Below are 20,621 nucleotides of genomic sequence, written 5' to 3'. Positions count from 1 at the left end.
TGATACATTAAAATAGAAAGCATATTTAAACCTATTATGCCCTCAAACTAATTAGGGTAAGCCCACAAATACTGCCTTTAGCATTTTCAGGAATTAAGGCATTGTTCGAAAGTGGTTTCTTCATAGCCAACTACTCAAGTGACATTGACAAGTAAGGAATCAATTTTAAAAGACAATTCTTTTATTTAACACTTTTTACATTTTGTTTACAAATATCTTTAGCTTTAAAAAGTCACAAAATATTTTTTGCACTGATTAAGTGGATATTTGAAGTATTTTGTACTATACTGAAATGAGTCAGCCAGTGAAAATAAACAATTAACAAATAATAACTTGAATACTCTGTCAGATATGTAAATTCGTTTCAACTTGGGTCTGCCTTAGATTGAAAATGTTGCTGCCTGTTCTGGCTGGTAAAGGTGGTGTTCAACATCAACAGCTGGTCTGTGACTCAGTGACCAGACAGAGGTAAAACTTTAAATGGAAGAACAACAACTAAAATTGTTACAGGTTTTAAAACCATAATTTTCTTGTTGCACTTCAACTGAAATGGTCCAAGAATGGTCTGCTTCAAATGTACAAACACCTCCCTCTTAAACAAAACCTTGACATTAGAGAAGTTATACTTTGCTGTGCTTTCCATGACTCAAAAGAACAGAACCATGTACTAAATGAATCCTTGTGGACTAGTCTTAATCTCAGATTTAGTTTATAAATACAGGCACTTATAATCCCTGGGAAATCAGTCTGAATATCCAGTCTCAATTACCAAAAATTTTAACAGAGTTGTCTATTGTAAGATTGTTAAATTGTTAAAACCCACAACAGGGGACATAATTTGTACACAAGTTTACAAATGCAAACATGTTACCTCCAAAAAAAAACTTATGTAAGACTCAAGGTCTTCTCTTGACTAAATGCTTTCACAGATTGACTCAACACCTTCACCCACCATCCCATAAATACATAATTTCCTCGAATCTGTTGTCAGACTCATCTTAAACCTTCAAATAAAAACCAGGCTACTCAGTATAGGGATCAAAAAAAACTGCAGAAGATGGAAATCAGTTATGATGAAGGACAGAGACCCAAAATGTTGACCATTTCTCTTTCTACAGATGCTGCCTGACCTGCTGAGTTTTCCCAGCATTTTCTGTTTTATCAGTATGGTGATTGTACTTTAAAAAAAAAGGTGATAATTTATAAATAAATGCAGCCTAGGAGGTGGTCTTTTGATAGAAATGGAATTCATAAAACAAGAAAAATGGTTGCAAAGGTGCAACTTACAGACTAGAAGATATTGTAAGTGATGAGGATGATGAATATAGCTTGCTTTAGGATGCCATCCTGTAACTGCATCCTTAAATGGAGATGGCTTACTTGCTACAACAAATGTTAAGGTAATAAATCATTGTTTTCTTAAATACTTTAATTTTTTTCTGTCACATAGGTTTTCAAGACTATAGCTAACTAAATACACTTTATTTGGAAACTTAATGCATCCACTTTACCCTCAGTGAAAAATAGGATTCAATATTTACAAAGCAACTTTTTTTTTTACACTTTTTTTGTCCCTTTACAATTTTTTAATGTTTACAATTAAACACAACTTCCTTTTTTTGGTTTCCAGAATAATTAAAATGGTAAACGTGTCTAATATTTTTAAATAGGCTTTACAGGTTATAAAAGAGAAATAAAGTATTACAAATGTGCAAGATAATTTTTTCAGTCCCTGGAAAAGCTGCAAATAGAGTTTCCTGTTCATTCTGGAATAAATGATTAGATGGAGATGGTAGTAAAATATACATGCATTGAAAAACTGTTCTTACAACAGAACATCTTTTTCTGGTTAAAAAAAACTCTTTCCAGTGTTTTCACCACCCAAACAGTTCATTTGAACACAAATCCATGTTGGACATTTACCCAACTCATCTAATTCTACTGAAAATTTATCCTATTATCTCAAAACCCTCATTCACACAAAGATGATAACATCTAAACAAATAAAAGACTTTGCAGTGACCTAGTGAAGGATTTTCCAGCAACCCTTCCTTAAATTAGTTTGTGTAGTTGGAGCTAGGATATTCGGAAAAGTTTCCAGAGCCTTGCTTGACTCTTAATAGTATAACAATCACATTACCAATGAAGATAACAGAAAAAAGCTGCATCAAGTAAAAAGAGCATACCCAAAACTAATTTGGAAAGCACAGGATTACACAAAGGAAGAAAATGAATACTTCCTTCAAAAGATTTTAATGTTCACTGAACAATCAGCTGATCCGCTCTAAAGTTCTCCCTGCTGGCAGATTCCACCTCTATGCCCTCCCACAATCTCAAACCCTATGGACAAAAATCAGCTTCCCCTCATGATCTCTAAAATATTAAACTAACCATACAATAAAATATTTTCCTAAATGAAAAATCAAAAAAAACTGAAATTGGAAATCTGAAATGGAAACAGAAAATGCAGGAAACACTCAGCAAGTCAGGCAGCATTTGTGGAAATAGAAACAATTGTTTATTTCAGGTTGAAGACCCCTTGTTAGTATTGGGAGAGAGAAAACAAGGTACTTTTAACTAGAAGAGAATTGGGGCAGGGGTTGAAACAGATTGATGGAACAACAGGAATCTCTCTGAAAGGGTGAAGCCAGGGTTAATACAGGGATAAATTGTAGATGGAGGGAGAGAAAGTGAACAAAAGAGGGCAGTTGGAGACTTATCCATCCCTCCCTCAATTTGGTCTGGAACTTAAAACTAACCTAATTTCTCTCTTTTCCAGTTTTGATGAAGGGTTTTTGACCTGAAATATTAACTGTTTCCCTTTCCACAGATGCAGCCTAACTTACTGAATGGTTCCAGCATTTTCCATTTTTATTTCAAAGTACTTACCAAACTATTTGCAGCAGTTGGATCTTTAGTGGGAGCACAGATTAATCAATCATAAAAGACAACACCAAAAAGTGCTTACGACTAAACAAGAATCACAATTTTGGTGAAAAGGCCAAAGCTTTTGATAAAAAGCTAAAAAGAAACTAAGGAAAAACCTAATAAATAATAGATATCAAAAATAGACATAGATCTGGTAAACTCTTCAGCAATGGTACTCAGAGTGCCAGACAACGGTGCAAGGATATGAATACGCAATTTGTCAAGTACAGTTATATAACTGTAAATTTCCTCATTAACAATTAAAAGTTCTTAAATAGTAGATTATTAATTAAACTGAAATCAATAATGGATTTGAACTGATTACATAGAATAAAGATGAAAAAAAACTCTGAACTGCATTTCTTTTGGCACCTTATTTTTCAAGGGCAATACCGTTACAATACTGTTAAACTTGCTCTCCCCAAATGCTGAACAATACTATGGTTTCCCCTCCCTAGGTGATTAGTGTCACATAGCCATAGCAACGTTTTAGGTACATCGCCGAACATGCTCCAGTACGAAGTCAGGAAAGTAAAGGCTACAGACTTGTAAGCCATCCAGTTTACAAGGCATCCTTGGGTATTCATCTTCTTTCCATTTATTTTCTTCTGGATCAAAGGTAAGTATGGAGTCACTGTATTGACCGTTGTAACAAAGGCCACCAAGGACTATTATCTGTTTTTCAACAACTGCCACCCCATGTCCACTTCTTCCTATGGGCATTGATGCTAGGATAGTCCACTGGTCAGAGTCAGGATTATAAACTTCTGTTGATGGACAGCCTTGGGACTCAAAGGATGCACGTAATATTACACACACACCACCAAAAACATAAAGTTTCCCATTGTGGGCAATCATTTTATGAAAGCAGCGTGCATAATTCATTTTAGCTTTATTCTCCCAGCACGTTGTAACCACTTGTGTTCTCCTTGTCCGTTGTTCCACAGTACCTTCTTTGCTGGGATCAAAAACACATACTTGCTTGGAGGTTGAGGAGGACATTATTCCACCAGTTATGTAAAGTTTACTGTTGAGAACCGTTCCTTCATGGCCATACTTATTTACTGGATATGGATCAATAAATTCCCATTTGTTTTGGGTGATATCGTAACGTTCAGTCGAGTAAAAGGTTTCATCCCTTGTTCTGCCTGCCACAGCATAGATGTATTTTCCAATGATGCCAACAGCAAACTCAGATCTGGGGACAGACATGTCTGACATTCTCAGCCATGAGTTTTGTCGGGGGTCATACCGGAAGACTTTGGAGGAAGCATGAAATTCACCATCAGGACCCAACTCTTCCCCTCCCAACAAAAATACGAAGTTGTTCACAACTGCAAGGCAGTCAGGTCGCAGTGGTACTTGTGGACCCTCCAGTTCCCACCAGACCCGGGGTCTGTGCAGCAGAAGAATCTTGCTATTCACCATGCTGTGTCCGATCATCCCTCTGAAAACTGCAGTCTGTGCCTTAGCAGAGCGAATGCGATTGGACTTCATCTCCAAGAGTGGTTGTTGATTCATGTTCTGAAAGTAGCTTAAAGCCTGCTCAACCTCAAAACGAAGCTGCCGTGAGTAGCGATAAAATTCGGATGTTTTTACCTGAGAAAAATCAGAAGGTACAATAAAATGGTGACATTTATAAAAATAAGAAGAATTAACTTCAAATAATGTATTCCTGCTGCCATCAGTTCAGCTCTTGTTATCAACCCTAATATAGTTAATGCTTAATGATAGTAAAATCCTTGTCCAAAGCCATTGCAGCAAACCACCAAAAGCATTAGGCTTTATGGCTGGGCAATTTTAGGCCAGACCACAATAGGGACTTCAACTTATCAACATTGCAATCCAGCTTTCACACGCTAGGTAGCGACAGAATGCAGAGTAAATTACACACAAGTGCACTGCATAAGTAGTCACAAAATTTAATTACACAACACATACATTACGGCAAAGTCTATGTGACAATACAGAACTGTCAAAGAAAGCAGGAATTTTCTTGTTCATTTCCTGAACATCTTCACAAATAAAAATAGTCAAGATGTGGAAAACTGAAATCCAACAACAAAGGATACTGCTGCATCAAGTATATGAGGTACCCACTATATATTTATTTGACTGTGAGGCTCATTAATTCCTAATTTATAAAAGATCAAGATGATTATCTTGGTCTTAGATTCATCCTCAGTGACACCAATATTTTAATATCTGTGTTAATTTTGTAGCCACGCTTCGTTCTTTATTTAGTTATCAAGTCATCATGGTATTGGCAATTTTTCCTATACATAAAAGAAATATCAAATGTCTAACCACTTCCAACTTAACTTTGGATAATTAAAATTGAAAGAAATGAATCACAGTGGATCTCAGTTAAACAGGAGATACTCAATTGTAACTGTTTGAATTCAAGATTAACTTTTCCTTCTTAAAGCACAGCTACAATTATTCTCTACCACATGTACAATAATGATTCAGGATTCACAGATCATAGGGCAATACTGGACTTCAGTTATAGATTAAATAAGAAGACTCTCATAACACAGTGCAAACTCTGTGGGGGAGGGAGTGAAGGAATGGAACACTACAAAATATACTGACCAATATCACTATTAATAGCTAATTGCCACAAATGGAAAAATGCATTATAATGAATTGCACGTTTACTACTTTTACCTAGGTCTTAAATGTTATACATTTCAAACTGCATCTTTCATGAATCAGCACCTTCATTTTAATTTTTAAAAAAAAGAATTGCAATTGTAATGCAAACTCTGCCCAAAACCTTCTAATCAAATCTGAGGTAGGATGCAGGAATGAGCTTTAAAACAAAAGGAAAGTCACTTGAAAAATAATTCCTTAAAACAAGAAATAATTCAAACTTCAAACACAGAACTTCATACAAATCTTTATTATTCATACTCTTGCAGAATAAATGAAAAGCTTAGAACGTTTTTAAAAAATATGAAATTATGGGCAGATTTTCCACCTGACTGTGGCATTTTTTTGCAAATTGACATTCAATAACACATTGTTGAAAACATGATACAAAACATAAAATCAATCATCAGAATATGATGATCATATAAAGACAGACAAGTCTCACTACAGATGGAAAAGTATTAATGCACACTTTTATTTTCCCTCCCCTTCTGATCAAACACAGGAGGACAGTTTGTTGACACCAGCAGCTCACCTGAAACTCATCTTGGTTTGAAGCTAGATAACAGATACCGTCAAACATCAACATCAGTTAATTCAATACCCATCCTCACCTAACTTCCATGTGTGCATACTTTCCAGCAAAGGCAACTTGATATTCATCAAAAACTGAGGCACAAGTTGAGTTTCCCCATCCCTTGGCTCAAGGCACTAGTGACCAGGGGTAAAAACTTATATTTCTGGTAACCTTCTCATGCCATGTGGCAAATTAAGAAATTGAGCTCAAACATTTGTTCTTACATCAAAATACTACTAGAATGATAGTATATTGAAAATGTTTTTGTTACTTCATTGTCACTGGGTAAATATCCTGGAATTCCATAGCTAACAGCACTATTGGAATACTTTCACCACTTGGATTAGAGGCTAATGACCAGCTTCTCCAAGATAGACAGGGAAGGGCATTAAGTGCCAGGCCTACCAGTGACATCCACTGTACAAATATGAATTTAAAAGCACAATTATATCCCAACCAATACTTTCCATCTGAAAGGTCAGGGGACAGCTAAAGTCTACTCTTGCTCAAAAAAAAAGTTGCAGGCACCTTACAACCTTGGAACTCTCAATCACTGGCCGGTTTAAGTTTTCCGCAACACATGCATGGCAATTCGCTAAAGGATGGGTCACAAGATAGGTTACTCTCTCGGGAGATTAAACTTAGAGGTTGCAAGAAAACAAAGACAAACTTAACCATCGTCTTGGATGCATTCCTAATATGGAATCTTAAGGGCACCGTGCAAACACCATTTTAAGTTCTCAATTTATAAAAATGGATTTAAGTCGCTCCATCAAGATTATTTATTTCAGCTCCAAGCCATCCCTAATGTCCCTGGCTTTAGAAATTAACCATTCAAGTTTATAACTACCAGTAAACCCAAGACGGCAAAACCCAAGATTAATAAGACTGTGTTCACAATCTAGAAGCAGTAGATTTTTGATGACAGTGGGATGGTGAAAACAAAAGGGGATAAAAAAAATTATAAAACTGCAGCTCACTATCCAACCAACTTCATTACCTAAGCAGCACAAACTTTTTAATACCTAAAAATTGCCTCTGGTATTAAGTTTTCACACTGAATCAGGTCACAAATAATATTTACAATATAAGCATCCAAAATGGAAGGCAATTGGTAAAAGAGCGACAGTGAAAATGGAATAATGGAGCACAGCATCCTCTGTCTTGATGTCAAAATTGCTAATTTCTGTAGTGTGTAATTTTGTTCCTTAGGAACAAGTGGTAATATAATTCTTATAAAATCAGGACTGCAAAAGTGTTAAGATCCTCGATCAACATTGGCTGTGTTCAACATTGGCTGTGTTCAACAATGAATATTGTGGTTTACTTTGATTTAAGTTTTCAATCAAGTTGAAGAAAATGCAGTATTGTGTGTGAAAGGAAAACGCCCATGATGCATTTTAACAAGCTCAATTTTAAATGTATGATTAAGTAACATCCTCTACTAAAAGTAAATGCGGTCAACTCTGCTCAGTTCTGGTCACCTCACTACAGGAAGGATGTGGAAGCCATAGAAAGGGTGCAGAAGAGATTTACAAGGATGTTGCCTGGATTGGGGAGCATGCCTTATGAAAACAGGTTGAGTGAACTCGGCCTTTTCTCCTTGGAGCGACGGAGGATGAGAGGTGACCTGATAGAGGTGTACAAGATGATGAGAGGCATTGATCGTGTAGGTAGTCAGAGGCTTTTTCCCAGGGCTGAAATGGTTGCCACAAGAGGACACAGATTTAAGGTGCTGGGGAGTAGGTGCGGAGGAGATGTCAGGGGTAAGTTTTTTTACTCAGAGAGTGGTGAGTGCGTGGAATGGGCTGCCGGCAACAGTGAAGGGGGCAGATACGATAGGGTCATTTAAGAGACTTTTGGATAGGTACATGGAGCTGAGAAAAATAGAGGGCTATGGGTAAGCCCAGTAATTTCTAAGGTAGGGACATGTTCGGCACAACTTTGTGGGCCGAAGGGCCTGTATTGTGCTGTAAGTTTTCTAAGTTTCTGAAGTTAAACTTCCAGATAAGATTTAGGTTTGGCACATGCTACCTGGGCAGCACAACAAGGAGATACTTCTCATGGTCAATCAAGTAATTCAGGGGGAGGGAAAAAAAATAAATCAAACAGCAAAAGAAATCCTCTTATGATTGAAGAAAGTTCCAAATAAATTAAGATTTATGGACTATGGCATTATGCCTTTCTTCCTCAAACCCATAGCCAATCATATTACATAGTTTGCACAAATCATTGTGCTCTCTGATCATTCTTACAGCTTGCATTTTATTTACAAATAAATGCACAAAGACTTACAGGCTAGGTTGGTATCCCCAGTACAATTGCTCTCCACATTGTGTTGTGTGCTGGAAGTATCAGTCCACGCCACACGGCTGGTGTGTTACTGCAAAAGGTGAGCTGTATTAGAGTAAAAGTGTGTGTCCTGTCCCTTCCCACCCCCCATCAAACAATAACACCAAACAAAAACCATAAAACATCTATTTTGCTCAAGAAAGTTTCTGTAATTATATCAATATCACAAGTGTACATTTTCACATACAAGATGGATGACAATTACAGTCACTAATACGAGCACAGTAACTCTTCTTCCTTCACCTCACCAAATCAGAACTTGCAAAAACAGCAACAGTAACATGTAGCACCCATTGATAACTACAGTGGAATCATCTTAAGCTCAAGTCTCTTTTGCCTGAGAAAATTCTGGCCCTTATCCAATCATTCTGCATTGGTTTTGGTCAGAATGAGGAAATATATAGCAGAACTTATTCTCTGAAGACAAGCAGTCACTGTGAATACTGTTCAGTGTTTGATAGAAGCTACCAAATGTGCATCAATGGCCATGGAAGTGCTTATTAAAGATCAGGGTCTGTGGGGGACAGGACATTATTGAACAGCACCATGAAAATGTAACACTAAAGCACCAAACTGAGCCTTGTGTTACACATATTAATCAATTTAGTACAACTAGATGTCTAGCCAAAAAAACTTCTCAGTAAATCACTTGAGTCGCATAAGTCATCTTGTTTGGACTACAGACTCTGAATCTGACCATGGCTGATAAAGGTTGGTTTGAAAAAGGTTGGCACAAGGTGCTGTAAAATTTGTATATCAAATGGTTTCCTTTGAGGAATAGAAATCTTTGCACAGGACTGGATCGTTAAAACTGATCAACTACTTGTGGTACAAAATTTTAGATGCTAATGGAAGAGTATGGGGTGGGCAGTGGAAGGAAGGGCAAGCGTGGGCCTTTTTCCCTCCATCTATCTCACACTGCTGATAATTCAAAGAGGGAAAAGAAAGGCAGAAAACAAACTTTCAACAAACTAATCCTTCAAATTTCCTAGCAGGTAGCTTCACAACAAATCTTGTACACCTGTCCACTTGGTTGCAAGAAATCCATCGTCTGGGACAAAAAAAAACTTAAGTGAACTCCATTGTACTTCTTAGCTGAATTTACATTTGCAGATATTAAAGTCAACTGTATTTTGTTGGGACAGTGGAATTGTATTACATTGCATGTGCAGAGACTTGAATAAACTCAAGTGCAAGGTACATTTTCCTCTGAGGAACGAACCTTGTGAAGACCAGCCTAAGTTCAAAACTTTTGGGCACTTTGATTCATTTTTTTTTCTTCTGAATTCACAAGGCTATGATAAACACAAATGCAGCAGTTTCTGCACAGTTTGCTGACAAGCTCCTAATTCTAAACAACCTGGACAGTCTCCAAGCAGATGTGCTAGGGAAAAGTTCTTGTCCAAATCCCAAAACAGTGACAAGGACTCTCTTGGATTTGAGTTTAAATAAGAAAACAAAACATACATGAGCCCACTTCCCAGAGGTGCACCACAAGAAAACACGACAGGACCATCACCAAACTGCAGAAGAATAAAGGTTAAATGACTGCTGGAGAGCAATGTTGTGTTTTTTTTTGAAAAGTTAGAAAAATAATTCTAGTTCAACTGGTTTCAGAAAAATTTTAAGGAATACCAGTAAACCATCAAATCTAGATAACCAACCAAAGCCAAGGAAGAGCCTACTTGTATATAGATTTCATGCTTTGATCATTAATCAGGTTAAGTGATTCTTTGATTCTTAATACATAATTGTTTATTTGTCCTTGCCACTACATTATACTATCTTATAATATTTCTAAGTGTGGGTGATAAACACCCACCCTGGTTCAAACCCAATTCCAAATGATGAAAATATCAAAGCACCAGTGGCCAAAAGGCTTGCTAGAATCCACATCTCAAGAATCCTAGGTGTCTGTACTGTCATTCACAACCAAGAATGAGTCAGAAAGGGGAATCCCTCCAGCTTGAAAAAAAATTAAAGCTGAGTGTTTACTATAAAAAAAACTTAATATAAAAAATTTCACTGAAATATCATTCAAAAAGCTCTCTCCTTCCCCAAGAACACTAACCAGAAATCAATGTTATGAAATGCTGGACCCAAAGCACTTTGATCCAAATTGTTATGAAAAAGATTATTTAAATCATAGTACATGATGAAATTCTTTTCTTGACATTCTCTCACCATGGGACATCAGAATCCTTCATAATCAGCACTAGCTAAAAAATGAAAGAAGGCAAAGTGTAATTGCTAATGATTATAATAAATTAGCTAGCTAAAGCAAAGAGTAAATGGATCCTGACTGATGATTTCCTCACAGCACACAATGGTCTAGCCTAAGTGCTGTGACTTGGTTACTGCTTTCAAACATACTAACCTTTTCCAAAACGTTTGTTGTATTCATCAGACAAAACCTGACATTCTGAACAATGGCATCTGTGTGCCTCCAACGGCTTCTGTCATGTCGCAGCCAGGCCTGTGCAGCCTCAAAGAGCTCAATCTCTGGGAATCTGCTCAGTTGATCATTTTCCAAACATGTCAAAAGCTTTTCAACACTCAAGTAGGACAGAAAATCAGCTCGGGACATGAGTGGTACGAAGTTCTCTAGTAGGAACTTGTCCAGTTGTTCTTGGATACCGTCTATATTAACACTGAAATCATCTAAAAGTCGCATGATTTCTGCACAGTTGTCCAAGCAGATTTTTGACAACAGGAAAGAACAGCAGAATTTCACCACCTCAGTTAACTGGACATACATGGCTGCCTGTAGGATCTCATGGACAGTGCTCATGTTCAGTTCAATGGAGCCATAATACATAAATTGAAGGACATGACTAAAGCCTGTTGGAGTGAGTCCTTTAAGATGAATCTTGTTCTGGTCCCTCTCCCTCATGTCAGCTGTGAACATTATTCGAAAGTAGTCACTCTGCGTAGCCAATAGTGCCTTGTGAGCTTGAAACTGGTGATCCTCAATAACTAGGGTGACATCAAATAATAATCCCTCCTCGTACAGGGTTTTAAACCCTGAAGAGACGCAGGAGTCATGAACAGAAGAGTTGTACACATCCACGTTTCCAGCCATTAATACCCTGAAACAGATGAAAGATGGAATCTTAATATGCATCAAGGTAAAATGAATACACTTAAAAAATCTATAGAATTATTGGCTCTCCCCAGTGACCACACTTTTCTCCGACAACATTAATATTAATCATAGCATGGTTAAAACTTCAGGAGCAGCATAATATTCAAGTTAGTGGTTACATTTTGGGAATTTTACGTAAATAATTCTGAACCAGGTTAAAGTATTCAGTTAAATTAGGAAATGCTTTTAAACATAAACCACACAATTCTCATAGGCTTAACATTAGCAACTAATTGGATTATCTAACACCAAAATAAATTCAATAGAGTAGCAGTGTTGTAAATTTACATCTACAGTGCTCATTATTATCATCAGTTTGCATCTAAAGTACTTGCTATTGTTGTCACTTACTCATATTGCTTATTTCAGTACTAACTCATGATCAGTTTGCATTCAAATGGCTCAGTATCAGTATCAATATACGCAGTGATCACTGTCAGTATGTTTACAGGGATCACAATTTCAGCACCTGGACAATGAATTGGAAGATTTCATCACCCAAATGATTTTTGTTTACTCTATTCAAATCAACCACAACATAACCAGAATGAAGATCAGGTAAGCGGCCAATCTACTCACCAGATTACTAGCCAGGTGATAATAAGACCTACCTGTTGAAATCAGTGATATTTCAGCCCAGGAAGTGTGTCATACACCTTTCAATTATATACTGAAATGTAACTACAGGACAGACGCCAAAGGGGTGGCTACAATGCAAAAATATCCTGAATGATACCAGAGGTCATAAACTATTTAACTGCTCCTTCAGGATTCATCAGATAACTGAGATGGGTCTGCTCACTTGAAATCCCCACTGCTGTCTTCGAAAAGAGATTCAAGGGTGTGAAATCTTAAAGTCCCCCACATCAGAATGGGAGAGGATCAGAGACTTAAAAAGGTAAATGGACATTATTCAAGCTCAACCAATTACTCTGTTTAACCACAGTTTGTTTGGGGGTATCAAGTAACTTCCACTAAAAAAATGGAACATCATCATAATGTTATCAAGGCTCAGTTCCTCAGATTTTGACAACCATTTAAATTTAACACTGGCAAAAGAGATTTCCCAAGGCTTGGCACACCACAAGCTAAGTGCAGCACCCAGATCCAGCAGATGTTTGCTTCTCTGGTCTCATCAGCACACCTACTGGAGAGGTCCATGTTGCCTCAGTTCTTTGATTGTTGTGGATTGCCTTTGGTCATGAGCTTTTACTGTTGGATTTTTGGCCCACCTTCCCAATCAGGCCCACTGGCAGGAGGCATAAAAAACAATAATAATGACCTGCCACTAAATTTGGGAGGACCTCAATGCCCTTCTGTCCCTTTTCTCTGGCAAATGCCAGCCCCTTTCCCTTCCCACAAGCATCAAGACATGTCTTTCAGCAATTTCACATCAAACATAATAAGATGCTACTTTCTTTCCTCAACACTGTCTTGAGGGCTATATTCCGAGGTCATCCTGTGTCTCCTCTTCTAAAGGATTATTGTTCATGTATGAGCATCAGTATCCAGACTGTAGGCTATTCAGTCATGAAGCACTGCAGTTAAATTAATCCAAATTTCATCCAGTGCCAACACCTGCACAATTCCAAAACAGCTGCTAAAGAGTGCTAATGAGCCGGCTGAGCCAAATTGCACAGTTTCAACAAAATCTCCATCAAGATCAGCAAACTTACCAAGATCTAAGAAAGGGGCCCAATATCAAATCACGGGCTTATCTTAAAGCCAAGTCGATTCTGGCCGGTCATTCCAGCCTAACTTAATCCACTTTTAAGAACCCTGACACAGGTTTCTCAATTATTTAGCTGATCCTACAGGAAACCATGTATTCAGGCTATTATTTTAAGAAATAAGAGGACCTTTCAAAATGGCACCTGCAATTTTTGATTTAATTAATTCCATTTGCCAGGCACAGGTAAATGGTTCAGCTGAAGAAAGCTATGGAACGACTCTAGGATTTTAAGCCCTGTACCCAAATCTGTGACTTAGGAAGCTGCTAAATGTATAAAGAATATTTTCTCTTTTGGTATTTCATTAATTTTCCAGTTTTAAACTCGAATATCAGTGGTCAAATTCATTGGGAGGGGCCAATGGGAATAAAAAAATAAAGATTGCAATTTACCAATAGCCAGAAAAAAGCCAGTTTGATCTTAAACCATGACAACCAATAAACACTGCTTCATCTGAAAAGAAAGCAATAGCAAATTTGCTGCAATTTTAATTATTAAGCAGTTGAAATGCTAAGCAAGCCACAACAAAAAACAAGCAGTGCTTTCAGCTAGCAACATAAGACAAATGAATTGACCTCAACTTCCATCCATTCATTTTCCAAGAAAATTATCTTCATTGCATTTTCCATCTTTGCTTTCTTAAAGGGGATGTAGGCTTTCATTGCTGCTTATTCACAAAAAATTAAGGCAATGGTTTAACAGTAATAAACAAGGCATTTTCTGTAAAGGAAAATGAACTTTTATAGTCATTAAAGTAGGAATCCAACTATTCAGCACATCAATTTTCATTTGCCCATGAGTATGAAAACACCATGCTACAGTGCTACAATCTCCATTTTACAACAGCTTGCACCTATAGTTTAAAGCAAAGAAAGTTCCAAGACACTTTAAATTTAGGCAGCTAAAGCTGCTACCAATCTGGGCAAGAACTTTCAGTGGCAGGGATGAGGCAAACTGAAAACATGGTCAAAGAGATTGGTCTTGCTATTTTGAAATGTGGTGGAAGAGATGACAAGATAACTTCAAAACACAGTGGTTCAGTATTAATGTGGGAAAGGACCGAGAAAGACGCACAGAGGCCTAGAGTAAAAAGAATAAAGCTTTTGGGTTTGCAGCAATGAGAGGGGAATAAACTAGAATAAGATCCAAGCAAAAGCAGACAGGCACAACACATGAAATTGACTAGTGGTGTACAGAAATTCCAGAAACATGTTGTACTGTACAACAAGCACGGTTTAGGTGTATAAAGTCTTCAATGTTCTGCACCTTGTAACTACACTGAAAAATTAGTAAGCTAACAAAAGGGGATGTAACTTCTTGTGCATTAAAGTGCAGTGAAATCAAGCAGGCTAATTATTCTTTCTAGTACAAACAGGCAAAGCTCTTTCTGGGACACAGGTCAGCAGTGTCTTGCCCACATGACCATTTTTCATGTTCTTAAATGAAACCTTAAATATTGTCCTACTCTATTGCCAACACAAGGCCTCAATTGCAGAGGAATGTTATGCATTATTTCAAGATGCTTTCATTCCCATAGTCTGCATTTAGTGACAGTTAAAAATGTTCAAAGGGAAGCCACAGTACTCTCATACTCTCCAGCACTTACTCTGTCAATGTAAAATAACTGCTGGCCCAACTGTCTGATGTAAGCTTATGGCAGGCTTCCCCCATCCAAAACTGCTAAAAATTCATGCTTTACTTAAGAGCATCATTTAGCTGTATATAGCTCTCAGCATTAATTTTTGCTACTAGGTACACTACTTCCACAAGGCAGTACATTTATTATGCTTTCTTACAAACTGAAGCAAGCCAAAGCACACTAGGAGTTGCTTTCTTTGCTTAAATCCTGTAACTCTGAACTAACATACTCCCAACCAACTCCAAGTATACACTTTTGCTCAGTCTTTCACAACCAGAAGGGGCTACCTTCAATTTTTAGTCAATCCTCGCCAGTGCTGCGGGGTGGCAGTGTCTGCAATTACCTTGATCCTAATTTTACTACAAGCCTCTGTTTTTACTAAAAAGGCAATCCTTTTCAAAAAAACAACCAGTCTAATCTTTGACCTCTATCATCTGTTGATAGTCAGACATTAGCAACAAAGAACTGTATGAATGCAAACTATAATTCAAACACCTATATTGCCTACTTCTGGAGATGATCATCTTCTTCACCCAGAACCACTCCTGGGATGAGGATGACTGGGAGTGACAATTCAACAGAGAGGACAAATACTTTGCCATGCATTCTTTCATCCATGGAAATGAAGTGGTCTTTCTGCTGTCTAATAAGGCCAAAAACCATTAACTTTTACATATATAACTCCTGAATACTGCTACAAAGTTTATTCCATTAATTGTATTGCAAAACAAGCTGCACAATTCAAAACTGCAGCCCAATCTCCAAACCTATCTTGCTGTTTTAGTTGCTTTAGAGAAGGAATTGTTCTCAAAATGAATCACAGTTGAAATTTATCAGTTTCTGAACTCAGTCTCCTTGAAATAGGTGTTGTCTTCGTTGATCTCACAACTGCTGTTCCAGCAGTTATGAAAACAACTTATGGTTCTCTGTTCCAACCCGGAAAGGAAATAATGTGTGGGTCACTGCACATGGAAAAGTATCGTTGCACCTCTTGGGGTATATTAAGTTGCTATTTCATCACCTTAAACAAACAGTGCTGTATCGATTAGCAATTATCAAAGTCAGCATTACAGAACACAAGATTAAAAAATATGCGGCTTACGATCCAACCATAAATGCATTCAATAAAGATGTTTAAAGATGAAATTGATCTCGTACTTTGGAGCTTAGCAGAGCACACTAACCACCGTGCTCTGCTAAGCTCCAAAGCTCCAAAATAAATATTTTGCACAAAAGTGGTCATTTGGATTACTGCAACTACACTGTCAGATCCACATCAGTATAGATCCTATTTCTAGTTTTTATGATCTTTGTGAGTACTTCATAATTTTTTTTTGAAGTACTTAATCCTTGTGAAATATAATGAGTTAACTTAGTGTCAGTAGGCATTTAATACACTATTCAGTCTAAGCATCTTCTTGCCTTCCCTTAAGGTTTCAGTGTAACCAGGTTTGCTCACCTTATTCACAAGACTGTTTAAATTTTCACAATACGTCCAATGAAACTTCTCTTAGCACTGCATCTAGGTTCCCCCTTAACCTCTTCTCCAGAGCATAAGATCTCATTTTAATCATAACTACACACTGCCATCATCCCTTTGAAATGATATTTGGTACTTTCTATGGCTTCAATAGCTGTTATAACTGTTTGCTCAGAACTATCTGCCCTATACTCTTTCTAATCCTGCCTTGTCAATTTAGTATCTTGCTTTAGCAGTAGAAAAATTCAAAAAATAGAAATATAAGGCCTCATGACCCCTCCGGTCAGCTTCACCATTCAATTAGATCATGGCTAATCTATTGTTCTCAACTCCACTCCTTGTTCTTCACAAACCTTGGTTCCCCTACAACACAAAAATCTTTCAGCTTGAAACATATTTGATAACTCACAATCCTCTATGAATTTCTTCACCATGTCTTAAATGGATGTCCCTTCATCCTGAAAGTGTACCCCGCCATTCCAGATCCCTCCACCAAGTGAAACATCCTCTCAACATCTCCCTCATCAAGATCCCTCATAACATTGTTTTGTTCTTCTAAACTCTCACAATATCAGCTTAGTCTGCTCATCTTTCTCATAAAACTCTTTCACTCAAGTAATCAATCTACTGAACCCTCTGCATCATCTCCAAGGCAAGTACATCTTCCCTTTAATAAAGAGACCAAAACTGTACAATTCTTGCATATGTGGTCTCACCAAAAGCCCTATACAGTTCTCTTCCAAAGAGGACCAAATTCAACTTCCCATTGTTCAAAAGCAGAATCCATGACACCCTCTGATTTTTCCCATCCTATTTTCAGATGTACAGGCCACCAAGCATTGACCTCTCCTCTCCAAATTTATTGCAAATTTTACTATTTTTAGTAGTTTCTTTCTAATTCATATTTGCCTATGAGTTATATTTACTAAATAAAATCAACTCTACTTGCTAACCAGCTTACTTGCATAATATTTTGTATTCTTTTGCAAATTTTGCCTAATTTGGAATCAAGCAACTTTCAGCATTGTCCAAATTATTCATGCATATGGAGTATGTAAACCATCCCACCACAGGCATGAAGGCTATGTTGTCTCCAAAATGCTAAGAACAATTCATTCATTCTCATTTTTGTGTGTTAGCCATTGCTCTACCCTGGAATACATTTTATTGTAGAAAAAAAACATACACAAGCTGCTTTCACATTGATGCTCTTTTAAATAGTTCAATGGCACATTAACGATCTGGCAAATGAGAAAAATAGAAGCAGCTAGATTTCCTTATACAGTAAGATACGAAATCTATCAGGCTGCCTAAGGAGCACAACAAATATATTTATAAGCTTTAACCTCCAAATGAGCAAACAAATCTCAAAATAGGTCAGAAAGTTGTTAGACTGTTAAGAAAAATTATATACATCATCCACATCTGATACACAAAAATAGAACATACACTGAATCATTTGCATGCTTAATGAGTAAATGTTATTTGTGGTTACTAGATTTTCTATTGTCTTACATTTAACCATTGGGAGCTGAGAAGCAAGTCACCCTCAATCTCAAGGGACCACCAAAGGGGAAGGAGCAAGGCAACAGCATATACATCAGAGCCATGGTTCCCAGCTGTCCCAGAAACAAGGAGTAAATAACTATCAGTTCTTGCCGGGGCTGCTAGTAAGGCACATCGTTCTCATTGAGAGGAAATACACAGCATAGCCATCTCACCTTGCTGCAAGTGCACCTTCTGTTGGACACGTGTGCAGTGACATCGACAGAATTCGTGACGGGGTCCTCAGACCTGACCGTCCCGTGCTCCTGCCTAAAAGAGGCTCTGAGCTAGCAAGCGGCTCCTGCATGGGAAGGAGAGAAAATTAAAATATATTTGAAAATATTTTCTTATTTACATTCAAATGGCTAGCCTCTAATGCTTACTGCTACAGAGAAAAATATCTATGGCATTTCCAACCTCATTTTCTTCCCTCCTCCTTGTTAATTATTTTATACTTGGTTGCAACCTTGTCCACATGGCTTTTTATTTCCTTATCTGGAGATGAAATAGTGTAGCAGGGTGTTCAACTGGTAGGAAAAACTCATCCAAACTCAATCTAATCTGTAATCAACATCCAAGAGTCCCAGAAAGTCCTAAAGCTATAATAACAAGATCCTGAAAAGTTTTGACAGGGTGAACATGCAAAATGTTTCCATTTAGAAGAAAATCCAGAACTAGAGATCACTGTTAAAAATAAGAGGCCACACTTTTAAAACTGATGAGGTATATTTTTTCCTGAGGGTTCTGAATCTTTGGAAAATTCTCTCTCAAAATGGTGGAAATCTTTGAATATTTTCAAGACAGGGATTAGATAGTCTTGAATAAGTAATGGGATGAAAGTTTGAGGGTTAGGCAGGAACATGGAGTTGAGATTACAATCAGACCTTATTGAAATAGGGGAACAGGCCTGAGAAACTGAGTAACCTACTCCTGCTCCCAAGTCACATGCTCGATGAATGGTCATATGCACGAAAACTATTTCACATTTGCTAAAGAAACCTATGAAGAAACAATTTAATCACCTGACTCAAGTTGTATCAATTTGGTTTTATTTCCATCTATATTCTTATTTATGAATGTTTGAAAGTGTTGTATTTAATACAGTCACTTAATACAAGCTCTGGCTTACTGGTGAACACTTGATAAAAACTGATTTTAAACTGAACATTATTGACATGAACACCATTTTAAACTTCCTACGTACATGATAGAATGTATTTAAGCAGCATATTGACAACAATGATGTCTACCCACATTATAAAAAGCCACATTCAAAGGCATTTGGGATTTACACTACGTCTTAATACCTTTCTCAGGGTCACTTGGCAGGGTCATCCCTGTAATCAGGAATTCAAAGCCATATTTGAAGAATGTTAAATTTTAATGTGTCTTTGTAATCACAGTGCAAAAGTTGTCCCATACTGTACTTCAGGATGCCACAAGTGGAAATATTGCAAACTAAATCTCCACAACTGGTCTTAAAATCCCTTCATACTTTTCTGAAAATTGCTTAACGCTGTAATGAATATTTACACTTCAAATCCCAACCATCCTAGAGAAACACGTGCCAGTGGGTTTAATGAACCCGGCCATGTTCAGAAATAAGGCTTTCCCCCCTCAGAAAATTTTTCAACAATCGACCTCAACAAACTTTCATCTTGAATCCGTGTATCACGACCCACGAGCGCTGGAGTCAGGGCGAAGGGGCTTTTCTAAAAACAAACTTGTCTCCAAGTTTAAACCCCCTTCCCAAATCTCCTTCTTCTTCAGGTGAAATGACGTGGTGTGTTTTAATTGAGAACTGAACCGCATTCATCTCGTTTCAGTAGCGGTTTTACGCTGGAAAGGGCAACACTTGCCAACTGGACGCCACCGGCTCCCGCTCCCCTCCACCTCACTCACCAACATCAGTAGCCGCCGCTCCTCACACACAACCCGACCCGCCTTCTAACCGCGAATCATGGAGGGGGCTGTCCCAGCGCTCTCACTCCTCTGGTCTCCCCTTCTCCCCTCTCCACGCTCGGTTTCACTTGGCGCTTCGCCGCCAATGAAGTCAACGCCGTTACCCCCCCACCCCCCCGAACTGAGTGTCAGCTCCAACCCACCGCCGCCATCTTCTCTTCCACAGACCTGCACCGCCCGACGTCACTTCCAGCAAACGGACCAAAACAAGAGGAAGCACTTCCGTGGTGACATCCTTCCCGGGGGTGGGAGCCGGCGGGGTGCGGGTGGATGGGGGGTTGGCTTGGGCCAGGGGGGCGGGGGTTGAGGTGGTTAGGGCCAGGTGGCTAGTGGTGGGGTGGGGTGGGGTGGGGTAGGTAGTTTAGGGCCGGGTGGCTGAGGGGGGGAGGTTTAGGGGTACGGGTGGGCGGTGGTTTGGGGCCGGGTGGCTGAGGGGGGGAGGTTTAGGGGTACGGGTGGGCGGTGGTTTGGGGCCGGGTGGCTGAGGGGGGGAGGTTTAGGGGTACGGGTGGGCGGTGGTTTGGGGCCGGGTGGCTGGGGTGGGAGGTGTTTAGGGCTGGGCTGGGGGGGTGGAGTGGAGTGGGGGTTAGGGCCAGGGCCAGGTGGCT

General features: G+C 38.4%; 1 protein-coding gene across 1 annotated transcript; it reads right to left on the bottom strand.

Annotated features, from left to right (window-relative positions):
* Positions 1–159: 159 nt before the first annotated feature.
* Positions 160–20,098, bottom strand: klhl15 (kelch-like family member 15). The gene is made up of 4 exons (XM_052014705.1): positions 19,954–20,098; positions 18,228–18,352; positions 10,890–11,601; positions 160–4,527 (listed from the first exon to the last, which is right to left on the bottom strand). The coding sequence occupies exons 1-4, from the start codon at positions 19,957–19,959 to the stop codon at positions 3,418–3,420; spliced, it is 1,953 nt and encodes a 650-aa protein (XP_051870665.1). The 5' UTR covers positions 19,960–20,098; the 3' UTR covers positions 160–3,417.
* Positions 20,099–20,621: the final 523 nt, after the last annotated feature.

This window comes from Pristis pectinata, chromosome 4, assembly GCF_009764475.1.
Source record: "Pristis pectinata isolate sPriPec2 chromosome 4, sPriPec2.1.pri, whole genome shotgun sequence".
Lineage (NCBI taxonomy): Eukaryota > Metazoa > Chordata > Chondrichthyes > Rhinopristiformes > Pristidae > Pristis > Pristis pectinata.
This window is presented reverse-complemented; position numbering and strand designations above follow the sequence as displayed.

Excerpts from the sequence above, each read along its gene's own strand:
- klhl15 (XM_052014705.1), bottom strand. Across the intron at positions 11,602-18,227 it reads GAAGGTGCACTTGCAGCAAG|GGTATTAATGGCTGGAAACG; the intron begins GTGAGATGGCTA and ends CATCTGTTTCAG. Across the intron at positions 4,528-10,889 it reads CAACAAACGTTTTGGAAAAG|GTAAAAACATCCGAATTTTA; the intron begins GTTAGTATGTTT and ends GATTTTTCTCAG.